Source organism: Zingiber officinale, chromosome 6B, assembly GCF_018446385.1.
Source record: "Zingiber officinale cultivar Zhangliang chromosome 6B, Zo_v1.1, whole genome shotgun sequence".
NCBI lineage: Eukaryota > Viridiplantae > Streptophyta > Magnoliopsida > Zingiberales > Zingiberaceae > Zingiber > Zingiber officinale.
The window spans coordinates 112,414,572-112,434,190 of record NC_055996.1 but is presented as its reverse complement, the minus strand read 5'-3'; the positions used below and the strand labels follow the sequence as shown (position 1 = coordinate 112,434,190).

The 19,619-nt window shown below is 37.3% G+C and overlaps 2 protein-coding genes across 2 annotated transcripts; both read right to left on the bottom strand.

Annotated features, from left to right (window-relative positions):
- Positions 1–4,525: 4,525 nt before the first annotated feature.
- On the bottom strand, positions 4,526–5,041 carry LOC121991387 (dirigent protein 2-like). Its single transcript, XM_042545395.1, has one exon. The coding sequence runs from the start codon at positions 5,039–5,041 to the stop codon at positions 4,526–4,528; it is 516 nt and encodes a 171-aa protein (XP_042401329.1).
- Positions 5,042–14,745: 9,704 nt separating this feature from the next.
- Positions 14,746–15,348, bottom strand: LOC121990540 (dirigent protein 2-like). Its single transcript, XM_042544656.1, has one exon. The coding sequence runs from the start codon at positions 15,289–15,291 to the stop codon at positions 14,959–14,961; it is 333 nt and encodes a 110-aa protein (XP_042400590.1). The 5' UTR covers positions 15,292–15,348; the 3' UTR covers positions 14,746–14,958.
- Positions 15,349–19,619: the final 4,271 nt, after the last annotated feature.

Sequence of the window (19,619 nt, the reverse complement as noted above, 5' to 3'; positions counted from 1 at the left end):
TTTTTTTACATCACTACCCTATTTTACAGTAATAAATCTATACATACATCGCTAAATCTTTAACTGTATTCTTCTACTAAGTTTACTCTTGCTAGAAGTTTGTTCTTCGACGCTGATGTCCTTAACTGCTGTTATCCTTTGGACTTCTCTTGAAACTCTTACAGATCACTAAACCCTAATTGGTCTTTTGCAATTCCGCGAACCAGCACGAGAGGGAATGACAAGCGAAGGAGGTTCATATTCCTTTCATGTTTATAAAACCAAGAAGAGGGATGGAGGGAGAGAGATGTTGAGAGGACGTGCATCCAAACCATAAATTAATTAATTTTCAATTCAATTTATGGTTTGGATGCTTCGAAAATGATGATTGAAAATAGGAGGTTGGTAGGGATAAACTGGGAATTGATTTTTTTTCGATGTCTTTTGGTATAAATTAAATTATCTTACGTCTTCTGATAAATATAATGTACAAGTTATACCTTTTGGTAAATTTCTGTATGTATATATTGTTATTATTGGGCCTGAACGATTTGTTGGGTTTGATAAACCTGTTGACTAGCTCCTCTTGCACATCTGTCTGACTTGTTGGGCAATATATTATTGTGCACATATATAATTGCAAAAGAATAACAAAATGTTTCCTCGTGCACATCATGATTGGAATAGTCAATACATTCCCGACTTCTTTTTTTAAATTGTTTTTGTCAGCATTATATTCAAGGGTTGACTTTTTTTTTTCTGTGGGTGTATGTAGAATAATAATCAATTGGTCCATCTTACATTGGATACAATTGAGAAATTACTGTCAGATAATGCTTGGAGCATTTTTTACATGAAAAAAAAATAGTTTCAGATGAAAATTTCTGGGTCAAATCTTAACAGTCGTTTGTTACCTGAAATATTCTTTTCACCAACATATGACACATATCATCAAATCATAAGGTATATTTATTAGAGATAGAAGGTAATAAGCAGGTTTATGATAAAAAATATCATGCTCATTATGATTAATATTAATGATAAGTGATATACCTTGCTTCTAAGGTATTAGAATGACATCAGCTCAAAAGGTTCGACGATGCACAAAGAATGAGCGTCTAGTCGGAAAACCGCGGATGCTAAAAGCATAAACAGCTAAGTGTGGTATCAACTCAAACCGCGGTATGAAAAGTGAATGCCCAATCGGAGAATAAGAAGCACAAACAATACAATTGTCCAGTCAATCAGACTTATAATCTCATTCGACTAAATTTGAAGGGGAGACTTATGATATAGCGGATGACGTGGAGCCTCCTGTTGGTCCCTTGCGGCCGGCAAGAGGAGGTGAATAGCCCTACAAAATAAAAATAACAAACATCTTTCTCGACTTTTCAAGCTAAGTTAAAAAAATACTTGCTTAATAAGAAACTAATTAAAAAGAGAAAGAAGAGGTAGATCTTTTTACTTAGTTTGCAATCAGGGGATTGCTTGTCTAAGATGTTGAAAGCTCACTATCAAATCTCCTTCTGGCGGAGAAGTCTCTTGCAGCAATTAAAACACTATATTACAAAGCTAAACAAAAAGAAGATCGTTTATAAATGTTATTGTTCAGTACTGAGATCAGGTTGCATTTATAGACTTGATCTGGGCGCCTAGAAGGGTTCCAGGTGCCTAAGTATGGATAAAACTTTATTCAGGTCGCAACAGATCGCACCAGCTCGACTTTGTGATAAGTTTTCTAGTCCGGGTGTCTGAACCAAGTCTAGGCACCCGGACTGGGCTAAACCAGCCCTCGACCAGGGCGCGCACCTGGCTACCCCAGGGGTATAGGCGCCTGGACCAGTGTCAACATAAATGTTGACTTTTCGTCCAGGCTTTCGCTCCGGCTCCACTCACTTGGATGATTTCGGCCATCCAGAATAGGGCTCACCTGAACCCATTTTCCGACCTTCTCGAGCAACCTTTCGCTTCGGCTTCTTGTCCCTCGGAAACGCTGCACGCTTCCTTCTCATCCGCCAGCGTACTCTTCCGCAGCACCTCGTCCCTCGGACGCACCAAGCCCGTCGACTCTCTCCCATACTGTCCTTCTCGCTAGCTACATCTTTCGCTCGACTACTTGTGCTCCTAAATTTCTATACACTTAGACATAAGGATCAAATCACAACAGGACATAACTTGACTTAATTGATCAAATCAAAACTACCTCGGAGTACTTACAATCTTTCGCTTTTTAATGTGGCCAACCCAAGTTAAGTTAGAGTAAAATAAAAATAAAAAAATAGTAAAACTAGTAGGTACATAATTTGTAATTAATAATATTTAATGTAAATAAAAAAAATGTACTCTTTTCTTGTACTTAATATGTAATTCTCCCTTTTGATAGCATTAAAAATAGGAGAAATATTTAAAAATAACTTTGAAATAAATTTGAATAAATCTCTAAGGGAAAAAAAACTTACTAATGATTAGGAAAATAGTTAAGTTTACATTTTGAGCTTTTGTGATTTTTAAAGAAGTTTTGAAGAAATAATTTTAAAATTAATTTTAAGTGTAAAAAAATTCTAAAATTTTTTATATCGGTTAAACAGAGATATCTAAAGCTGGAAAAAAATTTCCTGCAGGACCCTGCCTGAGGGCGAATAGGCAATGATTAGTCTTCTGATATTTCCTGCTACTGGCGAAATGGTGCAGGAAAGTGTTTTTAAAATCCTGAAAGCAGGTGATGGATCCGACTGGCAATTTGTCGAACCACTTTTGTGCCGAGCAGGACAGAGTGTTTAAGAACACCCGACACTTAATGACGTCGCTGTACTAGTGCAACATCGCAACATTCCGAAATTTGTGAAGGTGATCTTCTGGATCTTTGCCATCGTCATATTCTCCGATGGCTAGGGGCTTATACCCCTTCAACAGTTTTTCATTGAGCACCCTCAAAGAGAAGGGTACTTGCAACTCCTCGAGCAACTCCCTCGGCTCCTCCCTAACAACTATGACTTTCCCCTTCTTCGAATCTCTGGGCAGGGAACTCTCGGCAAGGGTCACGATGGCTGGAGGCCTGGTGTTGCTCTTTCTTGTTGTAATACTCTGGGCAGGGGTCACGATAGAAAGCTCGGGGGAAATCCTCGAGCTGTTTTCTCTTAGACCCTCTGTCTGAAGCGTGGGTATGACCCTTTGAATATATAGGCATCTTGTAGGGTTATGAAGTGGTGGTGTGTCTTTTAGGAGCCGTTCGCCTCTTGGCTTACTTCAACAGTTCGTACTCTCCAGTTGTCATGGTAACATTGATCTTACCAGTGTCCTCCATCGTCATATTCCAGAACAGGTGAAGGAGATTCCATAGACGACGCCAAATTGATTATGTCCGGAATCCAAGTCAGACGAAAGTCGGCTGAGATGGTGCTGGTGTTGACGGAGAGGCGACTTTGACACACCTAGCTTATGTGCACTGAAAAAATGAACCCCCATGTGGAACTTAGGGACAGTGGTGACGAAATCGGTGGTACTTAGGCTCTGCACATACTCAGACGAGCACACAGGGCGTTAGAGCCAGAAACTACAGAAAAAGTCCTCGACACAGGCCCTCCGAAGCTCAAGTCAGATACTTTTCCCCCAGAAGAACAGTGTACGAAGGAAAAAAGAACTATAGAAGATGAGTGCGAATGTGTGCGTACCTGGCTAAGGAAGAGGACCTCCTTTTTTATATGACACTGCGTACCTTCAAAGTCTGCATGTTGTCAGATAATGTCAGATGTCAAGGCCTGTCAAGTGAGAGAGGATGTACTGTGGCCTCCAATTGGTGGAAGGAAGGTTCTATTCGCAAGTGATAACATACCACTAGAATATTCCCTGACGTATAACAATTATTCCTTGACAGGTGATTACGATTCCCTGACATTGTTGTCGCTTAACGCTTTCCATCTCGCCCGAGTGTAGCTACAGACAGCTTGGGCTGACCGTTCAAATGTAACACCCGACTTGAGTCTTGATAAGGAGGATGAACTGTGGCGAGGAACTCATTTTTCACGTCTGGGTTGCTAAAGGGTCGGCTGGGAGTTATCTTAGTGAAAGTACCAGGCTTGGTTACACGACCCGAACTGGGGAAGTCCGATCAGTCGGGGGCAGGTCAGAAACTAATACAAGCTCCATCTTACGTCTCAGATCTGGGGGACCTACCCTACCTGTGTCCGACTAGGAATTATGCGGTTGATAATGTGAGACGGTCTAGCTCCTTTTTTTCTCTTGACTGTTGACTGTCACGTTTTCTGAATTTTTGACTATCATATTCTCTTAACTATTAACTATCCTTAACTGCCATACCTCATTAACTTTTAATTATCTGATCTTATCAAACCTCAATTTTATGCACCATATCATATACACATGCCAGCCACTCTGGGTCACAAACAACATAAATATTATTACCGTATGTATATATAACAATAACGGTAATATTATTTATGTATTTATTTATTTATTTATTTATATCAATACATGCATACGCTAGCTATACATGTATTACTTATAGCGAAAGAAGTATCCATCAAGGTCAAGGATATGTGATATAAACATCCAACACATCAGTCAGTGTGGTGGTTGTGCTAGCGACCCGTTGGCTCAGGGCATACCCCCTGGCCAGCCAGAATTGTCCGCTTCCGCCTATGATGCTCTGATCCGACACTCTTCCCGGCTCGTACCTCCCGAACATGGCCAACGAGCTCCCGTTATAATCTCCTGCGCTGAACACCAAGTTCAAGGCCGTCATCGCGTTAGGTCCTGTCAAGTCTGAGTACACGACGAGGCCTTGCAGCCGGCCGATGGTCGGCGAGCTAGGCTCGGGCCCCTCGAGGAGAATGCTGTCGATCACTTTGATGTTGCCGAAGCCTCCGGCAGGGGATTCCGGGTGGAGATTCACTGATATCACTGACGTCGCATTGGGAGAACCCGCGACTCGTTCTAGGAAGTACAAATGCAAGTGGACGGAGTAGTTATGGGCGAAGCCCACCATGGCAGAGGAGAGGAGAAGGAAGAGGATGAAAGAGGGAAATGAGACAACGGCTGCCATTATTCAATAGTTAATTAAGGATTAATGAAGGGAGATGGAATTTGCTAATTGGAAGCCTACCTTTTTATATATATATATATATATATATATATATATATTTTGAACCTTGGGAATTTTATTTTTGCCCTTCGTTTTTTTTTCAATTTTAGAAAACAACAAAAGGCCCCCTAGAATCTTTATACTTTTATCATTCTATAGCTCTATTATTTAATATCGTTGATTCTATTTATGGAATACTGAAATAGTCTTCATGATCCAGGGCTGATGTGATAGGAATTTGAGAACCATCAAGGGCAATGTTATAAATAATATCGAGTCACCGAAGATAAATTGTTGTGAAAAAAATGAAAATATTTTAATATAATAATTTGCACGTGAGTTCATTAAGAGTATTTATTGTTTTTTTCAAAGCGAAGGACAAAAGGCTACGTTTAAGAACCGCTACATCTTTATTTGTAATGTGCTGTACTAGTGCAATTAATTAGGGCATCTGAAATGGAGAGTTTATAACATAGATTTATACCATAGACTCCTCGTTATATACTCCATCCCTACCTACCATAGACTCCTCGTTATAAACTCCAAACTCCATCCCTACCTACCATAGACTCCTCGTTATAAACTCCATCCCTACCAAATGAGTGAGGTTTATAATTTTTTTTTTATAAACAGGTCCCAAAATTTAAGACTGATTTTTTTTTTTAAAAAAACGATAAATAGGATTTATACTCTCCTGTGTGAGACCAGCACGATGCCCTATTTAATATTTTTTTATTTTTTTATATTTTGTTAAATATTTGTTTATTTTTATCAAATTATTATTATTACATAAATAAATATATACAATTTAAAATACTAACATAATTATAAATATTAAATTAAAATACTAATTAACATTATATATAGTAAGTGAAATTATAAATAAAGATAAATGAAAATATAAATATAAATAAATAAATTGACAATGGATCATAAAAAAAATTGTTGGAGTAGTTTATGATTGTAGAAAGGTTTTTCAAAGAAATGAGATTTGTAAATTTGAATATGACAATGATGTAGTGGAACATAAATCTCTGTACAACTGTGATGTGTGTGTGTATATAAATATATATAACAATAACAACAACCAAGTCTTTTCTCACTAGGTGGGGTCGGCTGTATGAATCCTTTTACGTCATTGAGCTCTATCTCCTATTATATCATCATCTATATTTAAATAAATTTTATCTTATTTTATTGTTGCTAACCAAATCTTTTTTGGTCTTCCTCTTCCTCGTTTGATATGCATGTTTATCGTAGTTTCACATCGCCTAACTGGAGCATTTATTGGTCGTCTAAGCACATGTCTGTACCATCTTAAACGTGTCTCTCAGAGTTTTTTCTTAATAGATGCAACTCCGACTTTCTCTCTAATGCTCTCATTTCTTATTTTGTCCATCTTCGTATGTCCACACATCCACCTTAACATCCTCATCTCTGTAACTCTCATCTTCTGCTCATGTGCTCGAGTCATAGCCCAACATTCAGCTCCATATAATATAACAGGTCTAACTGCGGTTTTATATAACTTACCTTTAAGTTTAAGAGGTATTTTACCACTACAACAAAATCGCTCATAGACATCGGTTTTCCACCGGTGTCTATTTGATTTTCGACCGATGTCTATGAAGCCGATGTTAAAAGTCTGCCATTTTAGACATCGGGTTAAAACCGGTGTAGTATCACTTAACGACACCGATTTTCGAATCGGTTATTAACCGGTGTAGTATCACTTAACGACACCGTTTCATACACGGTGTAAAACCGATGTAATATTGTATGTTAATAACACTAGTTTTGGCAGCGGTAAATGACCGATGTAATATTACTTTATAACACCGGTTTTACATCGGTGGAAAACCGATGTAATATGTATTTTTTCTAACAGCACAGATTTGATTTTAAAACCGACAATAACAAAAAAAAATACACAAATATTCACAAATTGTACAAATATTCTTCATTCAATAATATCCATAAAATACACAAATATTCACAAATTATATAAATAATCTTCTTACAACAATATCCATAAAATACCCAAACATTCTTTTTACATCAAAAGCTAGCTAATAAATATCAAAATCAAGGTAGAACATTCTTTTAACACATCAAGGTAGAACCGCACTTCAAATGTAATCTAGCATGCATTCAGCCCACTCGAACCGCACTTCATCAATTTCAACTCTGGAGTAGTACTTGAGATTTGTAAACTGTAAAAACACATAAATCCACCATATGTCAAATAACTAAAACAAATGTGTACATGTATCAAATAAAATAGAATACTGAGTTTTTAAAGGCTGCTGTGCAAGATAACGAATATAACATAGAATCTAAAACTTTCATATATGACACTTAGTATATGCTGCTTAGAATATAACATAGGTAATTTGCTTCTTCTAATTCAAGTGTACAGATTGATAAGAACCGACAGCATCATACAACAACTTACTAGGCATGATAATGGTTGAACAAAGAAATATGACTACACAACAAATCTAGTGAAGCATAGAAGAACAAAGCTACCTCTGATGAAGAGATATACTATTTATTGTACTACCTCTGATGCCATCTTGGTATCCTGAATATCCTGCACTAAGCCCCCTATTTTCTGCTACCAACCACAGCAGCAAGGAATGCGGCAAGAAGGCAGTTGCCTCCTTAGTTCAACACCCAAAACAGCAATTTAGAGCTTCCTTTTGGGTCCATTCAATCCTCTAGTAAGTAGAAACTATTTTCCCTTTGGTTTATGATGGATTTGGAGTGTCTTGACCTAAGATATAATCCTCTTGTAGCCCTCTATATTAAAGGCCAGCATACATGGAAAATTCAGCATATTCTTCTGAAGTCATAACAGGGTAGGTAAACTTTACTTGTAGTTTTTATTCATTTGCTTCATGTAGGAGTAGATTCTAGTAAATTCCCACACATTTAATGTTTAATGATCGGCTAGGGATAAGATTAGGGATCAACATGATCATTTCCTCCCTATAGCCATGTGGTAGATGTAGGATCCTAAATAATGTAGTTATCTCCATCAATGACATGATATATAGGTAAACAAAAGAGGTGAGTAAAATAATGAAGAGGGGTTAAATCATAAAAACAAAGAGTTCCCTATTCTTGAGGTACCCACAGGCATATTGACACTCACTCTTACTTCTAGTTGAACTTGAAATTCATTGGTATAGCTAAATATGGTAATGGGTACCCTTTAAGTTTGATTACCCATTTATCTTAATAGGTTAGGTTAAATTCGAGTATCAATGTGTTAGATATTTAGAGTAAGTTGAGCAGGTTCAAAAAATGTAATCAATACTTTAATCCTAAGGTTACCATTTAAGATAGCTTATCCAGCCACTCTACTCACTGCAGCTCCTAATCTCTAATTCCTTTCTTCTTAGGCAATCATTTAGTCTCCAACTAGTATCTGGTTTGTAACAAAAGCATAGCATCCGGTTTGTAACTTATTTTAGGCAAATAAAGCAACCATATAAGCTTATGAAATGAGAGAATGCTACACTCATTAATGGTTGCATAAGGATTGCTTAAGTCAACATATAAATTTTCTTTAATGGGATGTAGGTCAATTAATATGGGTTGTTTAATTCATGTGTTTTATGTTGTGTGAATTGCTTAAGGTCATCCCTAAGCTACTATACATGCTATGTCAGAGCTAAATTCGTCCCAATTTGTGTGGGTTCTTTTCTCCTTTTCACCTAAGCCATATGCATAAACCATGTACATATTAAGTAGAAGCAACTAGTTTTCACTCTTGTGAAACAAAACATCTAATGCTTTTTGTAAACGTTTACATGCTATCAAATTAAGAGTGTCAAGTTTTGATTGGAAGTGTGGATGTTTCTAGCGGTATACAACTTTCTGAAGAATCAAACATAATCAGATACACCGCTACAATGTGATAGTGTACATAAGCATATCACGCATAACAAGCCACAAGTCCTATCAATCTACCATTAATTATGTACTTACATTCATAGTATTGGTTCAAGTCATATCTAAGTTCATGTCGATCTCTTCACATTTATAAAATTTTCAAATAATTAATATTAGCTTCTGCAAATGATGTTGCCCCTACAGATAAAAACATTCATTGGACAATAAAGGTTGAGAAAAATAACCACCTCAAAGTTTCCTTTCAGTTCTGATTCGAGCTTTTTGGTGAGACTCTCGTTGTACAATTCCTCGTAAGCCAACTGAATCTGCTTTCTTTGGGTGGCATTTCTATGCGCTAAAATGTTGATCAGTGTCTTCTCATTAGTTCCCCATCCTGACACATGTAGATGTCGCGGTAAGGCTATTTAGCTTATACAAATTTTGCTTCACTATTTCTTCATAAATTTATATATGCTATTCAAAACTAGTGTATCTGAGCAAGGTATCGAAATACACTGTAGAAGAACTTGCATCTCTCTTATGCACAATGACATTATATGAGGCCTTGATGAACCCATTGCTAGACATTAGGCTTCAAAGGGACAAGGCTTCAGGGATGGACAAACAGAACACTTTTGCAAACTCTTACAAGGAGATTTCCAAAGAACATAACAATACTAGGAAACATAAATAACACATGGAAATGAAGACTATAATCTCTGTGCTCCTCTTTTATGAGTTTCATTATGGAATATCACATTATCAAAGGTTTGAAAAATCAATCTTCTATCAATTATTAAAAGAAGAAAAAATCTATGTAAATCAATTGGACAAGAAGAAAACAATTTCAGATATCAAAACAATTATTTGCCTGATCCATTAAATAAAAAAAAAACTCATTTCTTGAAGATTTCTTCCTTGGTCTATGTTATGATCACAAAAACTATCAGAGATAACAAGTTCATATCACTTAGAAAGATGAAACCTCTCTATTTTCTGGGAAATATGTAGATTTATTTATGATCGGTGTTAAAAAAAAGTAATCTTGAACTCATAGAGGAATGATCTAAGCATTAGATCTGCATACAACTATGTGCTATTGCTACAGATTGCTGATCGACATAAAAAAAAAGTCATCTTGAACTCACAGACAAATGATCAAGCATTAGATCTGTAGATACCTCATTAGATCTAATGATCAAGCATTAGATCTACACTCATTAAGATAAGATCCATATAGTTAAGCCCAAATAATTAAGACAAACACATCACGATTAACATGATAAAGGTTAATTATATTAAAATTAACAACCCCGACAATAGAGGCGATGGAAGATTGCAGTGATGCTTATTTCACCAAAAAAAAATGCCTTTAGTGTTGGGCATGAATGACATCATCACATGGACAGAAGACGAGTGTGGTCCTCTATTGTCTTTAAAGACTCGCTTCAAAAAAATATATGGGAAAATGACTTTCCATAACCTTCATTATAGATAAACAAATACCTTCATAATCCCATATATTGAGGAAGCCATCCTCAGCAGCTCTTCTAAAAATTGATGCTTTGTCAAGAAACCACTGGAATAAAGTTAAAAGGACAGTAAGTTATAGCAGCACTTAACAGAAGTATTCCAATGCTAATAATATAGTAATATAGCATGCCTGAACATAGAGAACAACAACCTTGTGACCATCAAGTTTGTGTACTGGTGCACCAACACCACCAGAAGTTAGGTTACGTTGATCAAACATATGCACAGACTTATCAACAAACCTGAGAAAAAATATGATCATAGATAAAGAAATGCTAAGGCTGCATATAATCACTGACTCACAAACTCAAGACATCATGTTTATAGGAGAAAGTAACAAAATACTACCTAAGAACCAGCAGAGGTTATAGAATGGGAACAAATAAACATCAAGAATATACGTAGTCACCAGCTCTCCTCATTGCAGCGATAACTCGTTGATAAAGATCAATGTTTAGCACAGAAAGGTCTTCCACCCACCAGTCCTGACAATGCATCATTAATTTTCCTGATCTGCTATCACATTCTAAGTGAGCTAAACCAGAAACCAAATCAAAAGAAATCCGTAAACGATGCTGCAGGGGAAAATTCATTGAGTGGAAATTACCCAAAGATTTCAAATCAACTTCTCACGAAGACACAAATTCGACTCTAAATCATTCCGAAACCCTCCAATTAGGAACCAAAACTTCAAGGAAAGCTCGAATCACTTCTGACCTCTCTGTGACCCATTCTAACAAACAGGTAACGTGCAACTCTCTACAACTTGTTCATCATGGAAAACACAACACAACTCAACCTCAAATCATCGAACACCAGCCAAAATCTCTAGGAAAACCTACTGTGAACACATCAGAAATCACTGTCAAACAATTTTGGGTAACATACGCAAACCAAGCAGTAACCTTCAACCAAAACCTCCAACAAGAACACATCCCACCGAGAAGAATCCAACCCGAATCGTATACAAAGAAAAACCAATCAAACACATCCACAGAAGAGGAAAACATATCGAAAGAGTCTACAAAAGAAGTAAATCAAAACATCTCCAGGAAGAACAATCAAAGCCTTTACCAGAAGAAAACCAGTCGAAATCCATACCAAATCCTCACTTTCTATAGGTTTTCCACCCCACTATACCTCATGGATTTCGAGTTATCACAGGTAGATACACTTACCTCTTTCTTCTTCGTCTCGCCTCCACTCGTCCTCGCGTTGTGCCCCGTCAGCTGTGGCGCCGCCTGCGAAGCTCAGCTAGGCAGCGAAATGGCGCGACGAGTGGCTTTGTCGACTCGGGAAAAATGGAAAGAAGAGAAGGGTCGGCGGAATCGGGCAGGGAGATGTGACAAGGAAATGCACCCACTGTTCAAAGGGGACGGCGACGGCGAGAAATCGAGGGAGCGGAAGTTGAGGCGGCGCCAGCAGCTAGGGTCGAGGGAGGCGCGGTACCAGGACTTGCAGACGAAGGGGACGGCGACGGCGAGATCTCCGAGGGCGAGACGGCGGAAGGGGAAGAGGGAGATGAGGCTAAGGTTTAGGTTTAGGTTTAGGTTTATGTTGAGAGAAGGGGGATATTGGTTTAGGTTTGGAGGGAATTTTGTGAAGTCTTGTAAATTTTGGCCGGTGAAAAAATTAAATTATTTAAGAAGGGGTTTATTAACATCGGATTTTAAAAACCGATGTTAAAATCGGTGTCTATTAACCAAAAAAAGGGCGCTCATAGACATCGCCTAAAAAACCGATGTCTATGAGCTAAAATCTGCGCTCATAGACACCGGTTTTTAGAAAAACCGGTGTAAAATACTCAAAGACTTCGGTTTTAGCCTAAAACCGATGTTATTCCACTGATGTCTATGAGCGATTTTGTTGTAGTGTACAGTCACATAAAACACTCGACACTCTCCTCCATTTCACCCATCCTGCTTGTATGCTATGTAAGACATCTCTCTCAATCCCTCCATCATTTTGCAAAAATGATCCTAAATATTTAAATCTTTCGGTTGCAGGCAGCTCGTCCTCTCCTATCTTAACAATTGTCTCATTACTTCTAATATTGCTAAACTTAAATTCCATATATTCTATCTTTAATCTATTAAGCTTAAAACTTTTCCCTTCTAGTGTTTCCCTCTAAGATTCTAGCTTAGCATTTACTCCTTCACGTGTCTCATCGACCAAAATAATATCATCTGCAAACAACATGCACCATGGTACTGTGTCTTGAATGTGCGCAGTGAGTTAATCCATAATTAGTGTTAAAAGATAGGGACTTAGAGCCGATCCTTGATGTAACCCTATCTTTATTAAGAACATATAAGTTAAATTTGGAATCAATAATGTTAAGTTCCGTTTGTGATTCCTAATTTAATTTCTAAAGAACACAATAGATTGTTTAGGAAAGGTTCGACACTTGTACAAAATTTTTTTACAGTGGAACCGGTACGATCTTCCTAGGACCAACCAACACCTGCTACTGGCAAAATGACGCAGGAAAGTGTTCTTAAAATCCTGAAAGCAGGTGATGGATCCAACTGGCAATCTGTCGAACCACTTTTGTACCGAGCCGGACAGAATGTTTAAGAACACCCGACACTTAATGACGTCGTTGTATTGGTGCAATAGCGCAACATTCCAAAATTTGTCAAGGTGATCTTCTGGATCCTTGCTGCCGTCATATTCTCCGATGGCTGGAGGCTTATACCCCTTCAACAGTTTTTCTTTGAGCACCCTCAAAGAGAAGGGTACTTGCAACTCCTCGAGCAACTCCCTCGGTTTCTCCCTGGCAACTATGGCTTTCCCCTTCTTCGAATCTCTGGGCGGGGAACTCTCAGCAGGGGTCACGATGGCTGGAGGCCTGGTGTTGCTCTTTCTTGTTGTAATACTCTAGGCAGAGGTCACGATAGAAAGCTCGGGGGAAATCCTCGAGCTGTTTTCTCTTAGACCCCCTGTCTGAAGCGTGGGTCTGGTCCTTTGAAAATGTAGGCATCTTGTATGGTTATGAAGTGTTGGTGTGCTTTTCAGAAGTCGCTCGCCTCTTGGCTTCCTTCAACAATTCATATTCTCCGGTTGTCATGGTGACGTTGAGCTTACCAGTGTCCTCCTTCGTCATATTCCAAAACAGGTGAAGGAGATTCCCATAGACGACGCCAAATTGATTATGTCCGGAATCCAAGTCAGACGAAAGTCGGCTGAGATGGTGCTGGTGTTGACGGAGAGGTAACTTTGACACACCTAGCGTATGTGCACCGAAAAAATGAACCCCCACGTGGAACTTAGGGACAGTGGTGACGAAATCGGCGGTACTTAGGCTCTGCACACACTCAGACGAGCACACGGGGCGTTAGAGACCAGAAACTATTGAAAAAGTCCCCGACACAAGCCATCCGAAACTCAAGTCAGATACTTTTCCCCCAGAAGAACAGTGTACGAAGGAAAAAAGAACTGTGGAAGATGAGTGCGAATGTATGCGTACTTGGCTAAGGAAGAAGACCTCCTATTTTATATGACACTGCATACCTTCAGAATCTGCATGTTGTCAGAGAATGTCGGATGTCAGAGCTTGTCAAGTGAGAGAGGATGTATGGTGACCTCCAATTGGTGGAAGGAAGGTTCTATTCGCAAGTGATAACATACCACTAGAAAATTCCCTGACGTATGACAGTTATTCCTTTGACAGAAGATTACGATTCCATGACATTGTTGTCGCTTAACACTTTCCATCCTGCCCGAGTGTAGCTACAGACAACTCGGGTTGACCGTTCAGAAGTACCACCTGACTTGAGACTTGATGAGGAGGATGAACTGTGACGAGGAACCCATTTTTCACGTCTTGATTGCTAAAGGGTCGGCTGGGAGTTATATTAGTGAAAGTACCAGGCTTGGTTACATGGCCCGAGCTGGGGATGTCCGATCAGTCGGGGGCAGGTCAGAAACTAATACAAGCTCCATCTTATGTTTCAGATCTGGGGGACCTATCCTGTCTGTGCCCGACTAGGAATTATGCGGCTGATAATATGAGGTGGTTTAACTCTCTTTTTCTCTTGACTGTTGACTGTCACATTTTCTGAATTTTTAAGTGTCACATTCTCTTAACTATTGACTGTCCTTAACTGCCATATCTCATTAACTTTTAATTATCTGATCTTATCGAACCTCAATTTTATGCACCATATCATATACAAATGCCGGCCACTCTGGGTCACAAACAACATAAATATTATTACCGTATGTATATATAACAATAATGGTAATATTATTTATTTATTTATTTATTTATATCAATACATGCATACGCTAGCTATACATGTATTACTTATAGCGGAAGAAGTATCCATCAAGGTTAAGGATATGTGATATAAACATCGAACTCAGCAGTGACTGTCGTGGCAGTGGCATTGCCAGTTGGCTAAGGGCGTAGCCCCTGGCCAGCCGAAACTGTCCGCTTCCGCCTATGATGCTCCCGGCTCGTACCTCCTGAACATGGCCAACGAGCTCCCGTTGTACTCTCCGGCGGTGAACACCAAGTTCAAGGCCGTCGTTATGCTAAGTCCTGCCAAATCTGAGAACACGGTGAGCCCTTGGGCTCGGCCGATGACCGACGAGCTAGGCTCAGGCTCTTCGAGGAGTATGTTGTTGATCACCCCGATGTTGCCGAAGCCTCCGGCAGGGGATTCAGGGTGGAGGTTCACTGACACCACTCCCGTCGCGTTGGGGGAACCCGCGACTCGTTCTAGGAAGTAAAAATGCAAATGGACGGAGTAGTTCTGGGCGAAGCCCACCATGGCAGAGGAGAGGAGAAGGAAGAGGATGAAAGAGGGAAACGAGACAACGACTTCCACATATATATATATATGAAACGAGACAACGGCTTCCATATATATATATATATATATTTTATATTTTGAACCATGAGAATTTTATTTTCGCCCTTCGTTTTTTTTTTTCAATTTTAGAAAACAACAAAAGGCCCCCTAGAATCTTTATACTTTATCATTCTATAGCTCTATTTTTTAATATCGTTGATTCTTTTTATGGAATACTGAAATAGTCTTCATGATCCAGGGCCGATGTGATAGGAATTTGAGAACCATCAAGGGCAATGTTATAAATAATATCGAGTCACCGAAGATAAATTGTTGTGAAAAAAATGAAAATATTTTAATATAATAATTTGCACGTGAGAGCATTAAGAGTATTTATTTTTATTTTTCAAAGCGAAGGACAAAAGGCTACGTTTAAGAACCGCTACATCTTTATTTGTAATCTGCTGTAGCAATTAATTAGGGCATCTGAAATGGAGAGTTTATAACATAGATTTATACCATAGGCTCCTCGTTATAAACTCCATCCCTACCAAATGAGTGAGGTTTATAATTTTTTTATAAACAGGTCCCAAAATTTTATGACTGGTTTATTTTTTTTTTTAAAAAACGCTAAATAAGATTTATACTCTCCCTCTTAATGCGTGTGAGACCAGCAAACATTAAGGGCCCGATGCCCTATTTAATATTTTTTAAATTTATTTATATTTTGTTAAATATTTGTTTATTTTTATCAAATTATTATTTTTACATAAATAAATATATACAATTTAAAATACTAACATAATTATAAATATTATATTAAAATACTAATTAATATTATATATAGTAAGTGAAATTATAAATAAAAATAAATGAAAATATAAATAAATAAATTGACAATGGATCATAAAAAAATGTTGGAGTAGTTTATGATTGTAGAAAGGTTTTTCAAAGAAATGAGATTTGTAAATTTTAATATGACAATGATGCAGTGGAATATATATATATATATATATATATATATATATACACACATGTAGAATAAGAAAATTTTTAAAAAACATATCGTAGTTGTGTATTTACCAAAGGACGTAGTTAAGTAATGTGAAATTTCCATTTTGACCCTCCCTCCAACCTCCCCTCTTCAGTCATGATTTTTCAGACATCCAAACCACTTTTTGAACCATTTTGATTTAAAAATAATCGTGCGGTCATTTTTCTCTCTCCCTCTCTCAACTCGTGCATGCCGTTCTTGCTCTTCGTAACTCTCCGATTGCAGCTTAATTTTGTGGCAAAATTGTCCCCCTAATGAAACTCGATGTAAGTGTCTTCGTGTCTCTCACAAGCGGCATCAAGCATTTCGACCTAAAAATTCACAGTGTTCATGAGGCTCCAGTGAAGGGTTTTAGGGGTTCCGTTAATAATCTCCTTTCATAATGGCGCAAAGAAGTGGATCGAGTGTATCATCCTCTCTACTTCAATTATCTATAAAGGTACTTTAGAAACTTTGTGATTTTGAAAAGCTCAACAAGTATAATTAAAAAATTTTAATTTTTCTAAATTATAGGATTCAGTTGATGTTGGATAGAAACTACATTGGAACAGTGTCTTAGGTCATTTTAAAAGTTTTTTTTTCAAGGATTCACAAAGAAAGGAAGGCATCATGGATCTGTTATTTTACATGACCGACACATAACTTGATCAAACAGTCACCTTTAGTATTTTTTTGGACATATAAGATATGCAGTATATTCATGGTATTTTGGCCAATATATTTCTAAATTGGGATCCAAGTACTCAAACCTTTAGATTCTCAGGTACAATTTATAATTTTGTATTTTAATCACTAAGTAGTTATATAGTAAAATAAAATATTTTACAAAGGTGAATATTTTAGTCAGCTAATGCACTGATAGTGGGGTCTTATGGCAAACGAGGGCTTGATATGATATCATATCAGGCCCAACGTGGGGCTAATACGACATCATATCAGACCTAACGTAGGCCTAATACGACATCATATCAGGTCTAACATAGGCCTAATACGACATCATATCAGGCCTAACATAGGCCTAATACAACATCATATCAGGCCTAACATGGGCCTGATACGATCCCATATTAGGCCTAACGTGGGCTTGATATGATTATACTAGGCCCACGGTGTGCCCAAAACTTATGTATATGTTCGTAGATGTCAACTAATCATTTAACTTGGTTAGGTGTTCCGGTTGCCTTCACAAGAAGAGACGTTTCATTGCTGCTTGGTATTGCAGACCGAGGAGCTTCGATTTCGATCAATTCAAATAAAGCATCCGGTGACCTCTTTCTAACATACTTCTCAAACAAAAAAGAAGCGACTAGATCAAGAATTGAGGAGTTGCTTAAATTTTATGCCAATCGCGTTGAAGGAGAAGATGATGTTTTATTATTTTGCAAATTCTATATTTTGTATATATTTATTTGTGTCTTATTTTCTTCTAGTACATATAAGGTCCCGTTATATCTTATAGATATAGTAGATGATTTTGAGAATCTTGCTATATTCAACTGGGTTGAAGCTATCCATGAATTTATGGCTCCATAATTATCTAAGATTGGGGACATATTTTCATTAACTCGGACAATACATGCTAACACCAACCACCCTTACCTAAAGGGCTTTGCTGGTCTTTTGGTAGTAAGTTTATAAATGATGTTAAATTTAATAATAATTTACGAACATGTATGAATAGTTAACACTTGTGATGGTGAATCAGGCATGGTTTTTGGAGCATGTTCCAATCCAAAAACCATACAAAATAGAAGGAGCAAGAATAAATAAGTGGAGGAATATTCCTTCACATATTAATAAGATGAGGGATTTGTTCGATTGAGTCTTATCTGAAGAGGTAAATTTTCATTACTGTGACTTTAGTTAGGTTAAAAATCTCTTTTTAATATATGTTTTAATAATTTGACAGGTTATGATTGACCTAATCCCTACCGAATATGAGAAATCATTGGTTGAGAACCTTATTAGCGTTGATGACATTCCATGTGCAATGGAGACATCACAATTTGAAGTAAATGATGAAGGAAGCCAAAGTAATAAGGAATGTTGTAATTGCATTATTCAAGCAAACAGAATTAAGGAGCTAACAATGGAGAACATGCATTTGAATGATAGGGTGAAAGAATTACTTAAAATATTAGAAAATAAATGCATGCAATCTCAATATAGTGAGTCTATAGACGATCCTCAATGTGAACCAGTAGCTTTTGCAACAAGAAGTAGGAAAGGACATGACAGAAGTCGTTATGATTACAGGGATACTCCAATTGATAGTCCATTGTGGCTGAAAATTTTACCTAAGAGGCAGCGGAGAAATATACAAATATGTGAGCCTGCGGAGAACGTTTCAAGACAAGGAGAGGGAAAAAAATTGTAAAAGAACTTGATGTTCTGGAGAAGAGGAAAGGAAAAATTAATGTGGATGATATGGAAGAAGAAAGAGATATTGTACAATTGAAGGAAGATAATTCTGAAGAACAGGCAGAGAAGGATGCAGATAGGATTGCCACACATAACAAAATGAGGAAACAAGTCATTGATGTAAGTTGATATTTACTAATTTTATAGTAATTTATTTGATTTAAATCATTAATTAAATTCCTTTTATGTTGATGGGCATAGTTTGTGAAGAAGTAATTTAAGACTTTGAAGAAAAAAAACAAGATGAAGATGTGGTGTACTTGTTAAAAGTGTCGGAGAAACTAAAGTATGTGAATTACATAGTTGATTTAATTAATTTATAAGTCAAAACAATTATATGCTTTTATAATTTAGATAATTATATGGTTCTCTAATTAAATTTTGTGAATTATAATCATTGATTTACTTTATAGGTTTACAAATGAATTAGTTTGGGAGGAACCATCCTTTGGTTTAAATGTGTATTCCCTCTTATCCGGTGTGAATGGAGAGATGTTGACAAATGGGGAGGTAATTGAAACGTATTGTAAAATTCTATTTAGGGAGGCATCCTCATCTGGTAGGACATACAACAAGTCTATTTATTGTTCAACCTTCTTCACAGTAAGGAATCAATTTGAAAATAGTTAAAATTTGAATACACTTTATTATTTGGTTAAGTATGTATGAGTTTGCATATTTGTAGTCATTAATAAAATTCTCAAGCAAGGTTGCCTTCCAACAACTGATAAAGACAGATATAGAAGATGAAGAGGTTAGGTATATTTTTATACCTTTGTACAGTGATAATTCACACTTCCACTTGTTGATGGTGGATACCAAATCACGGACA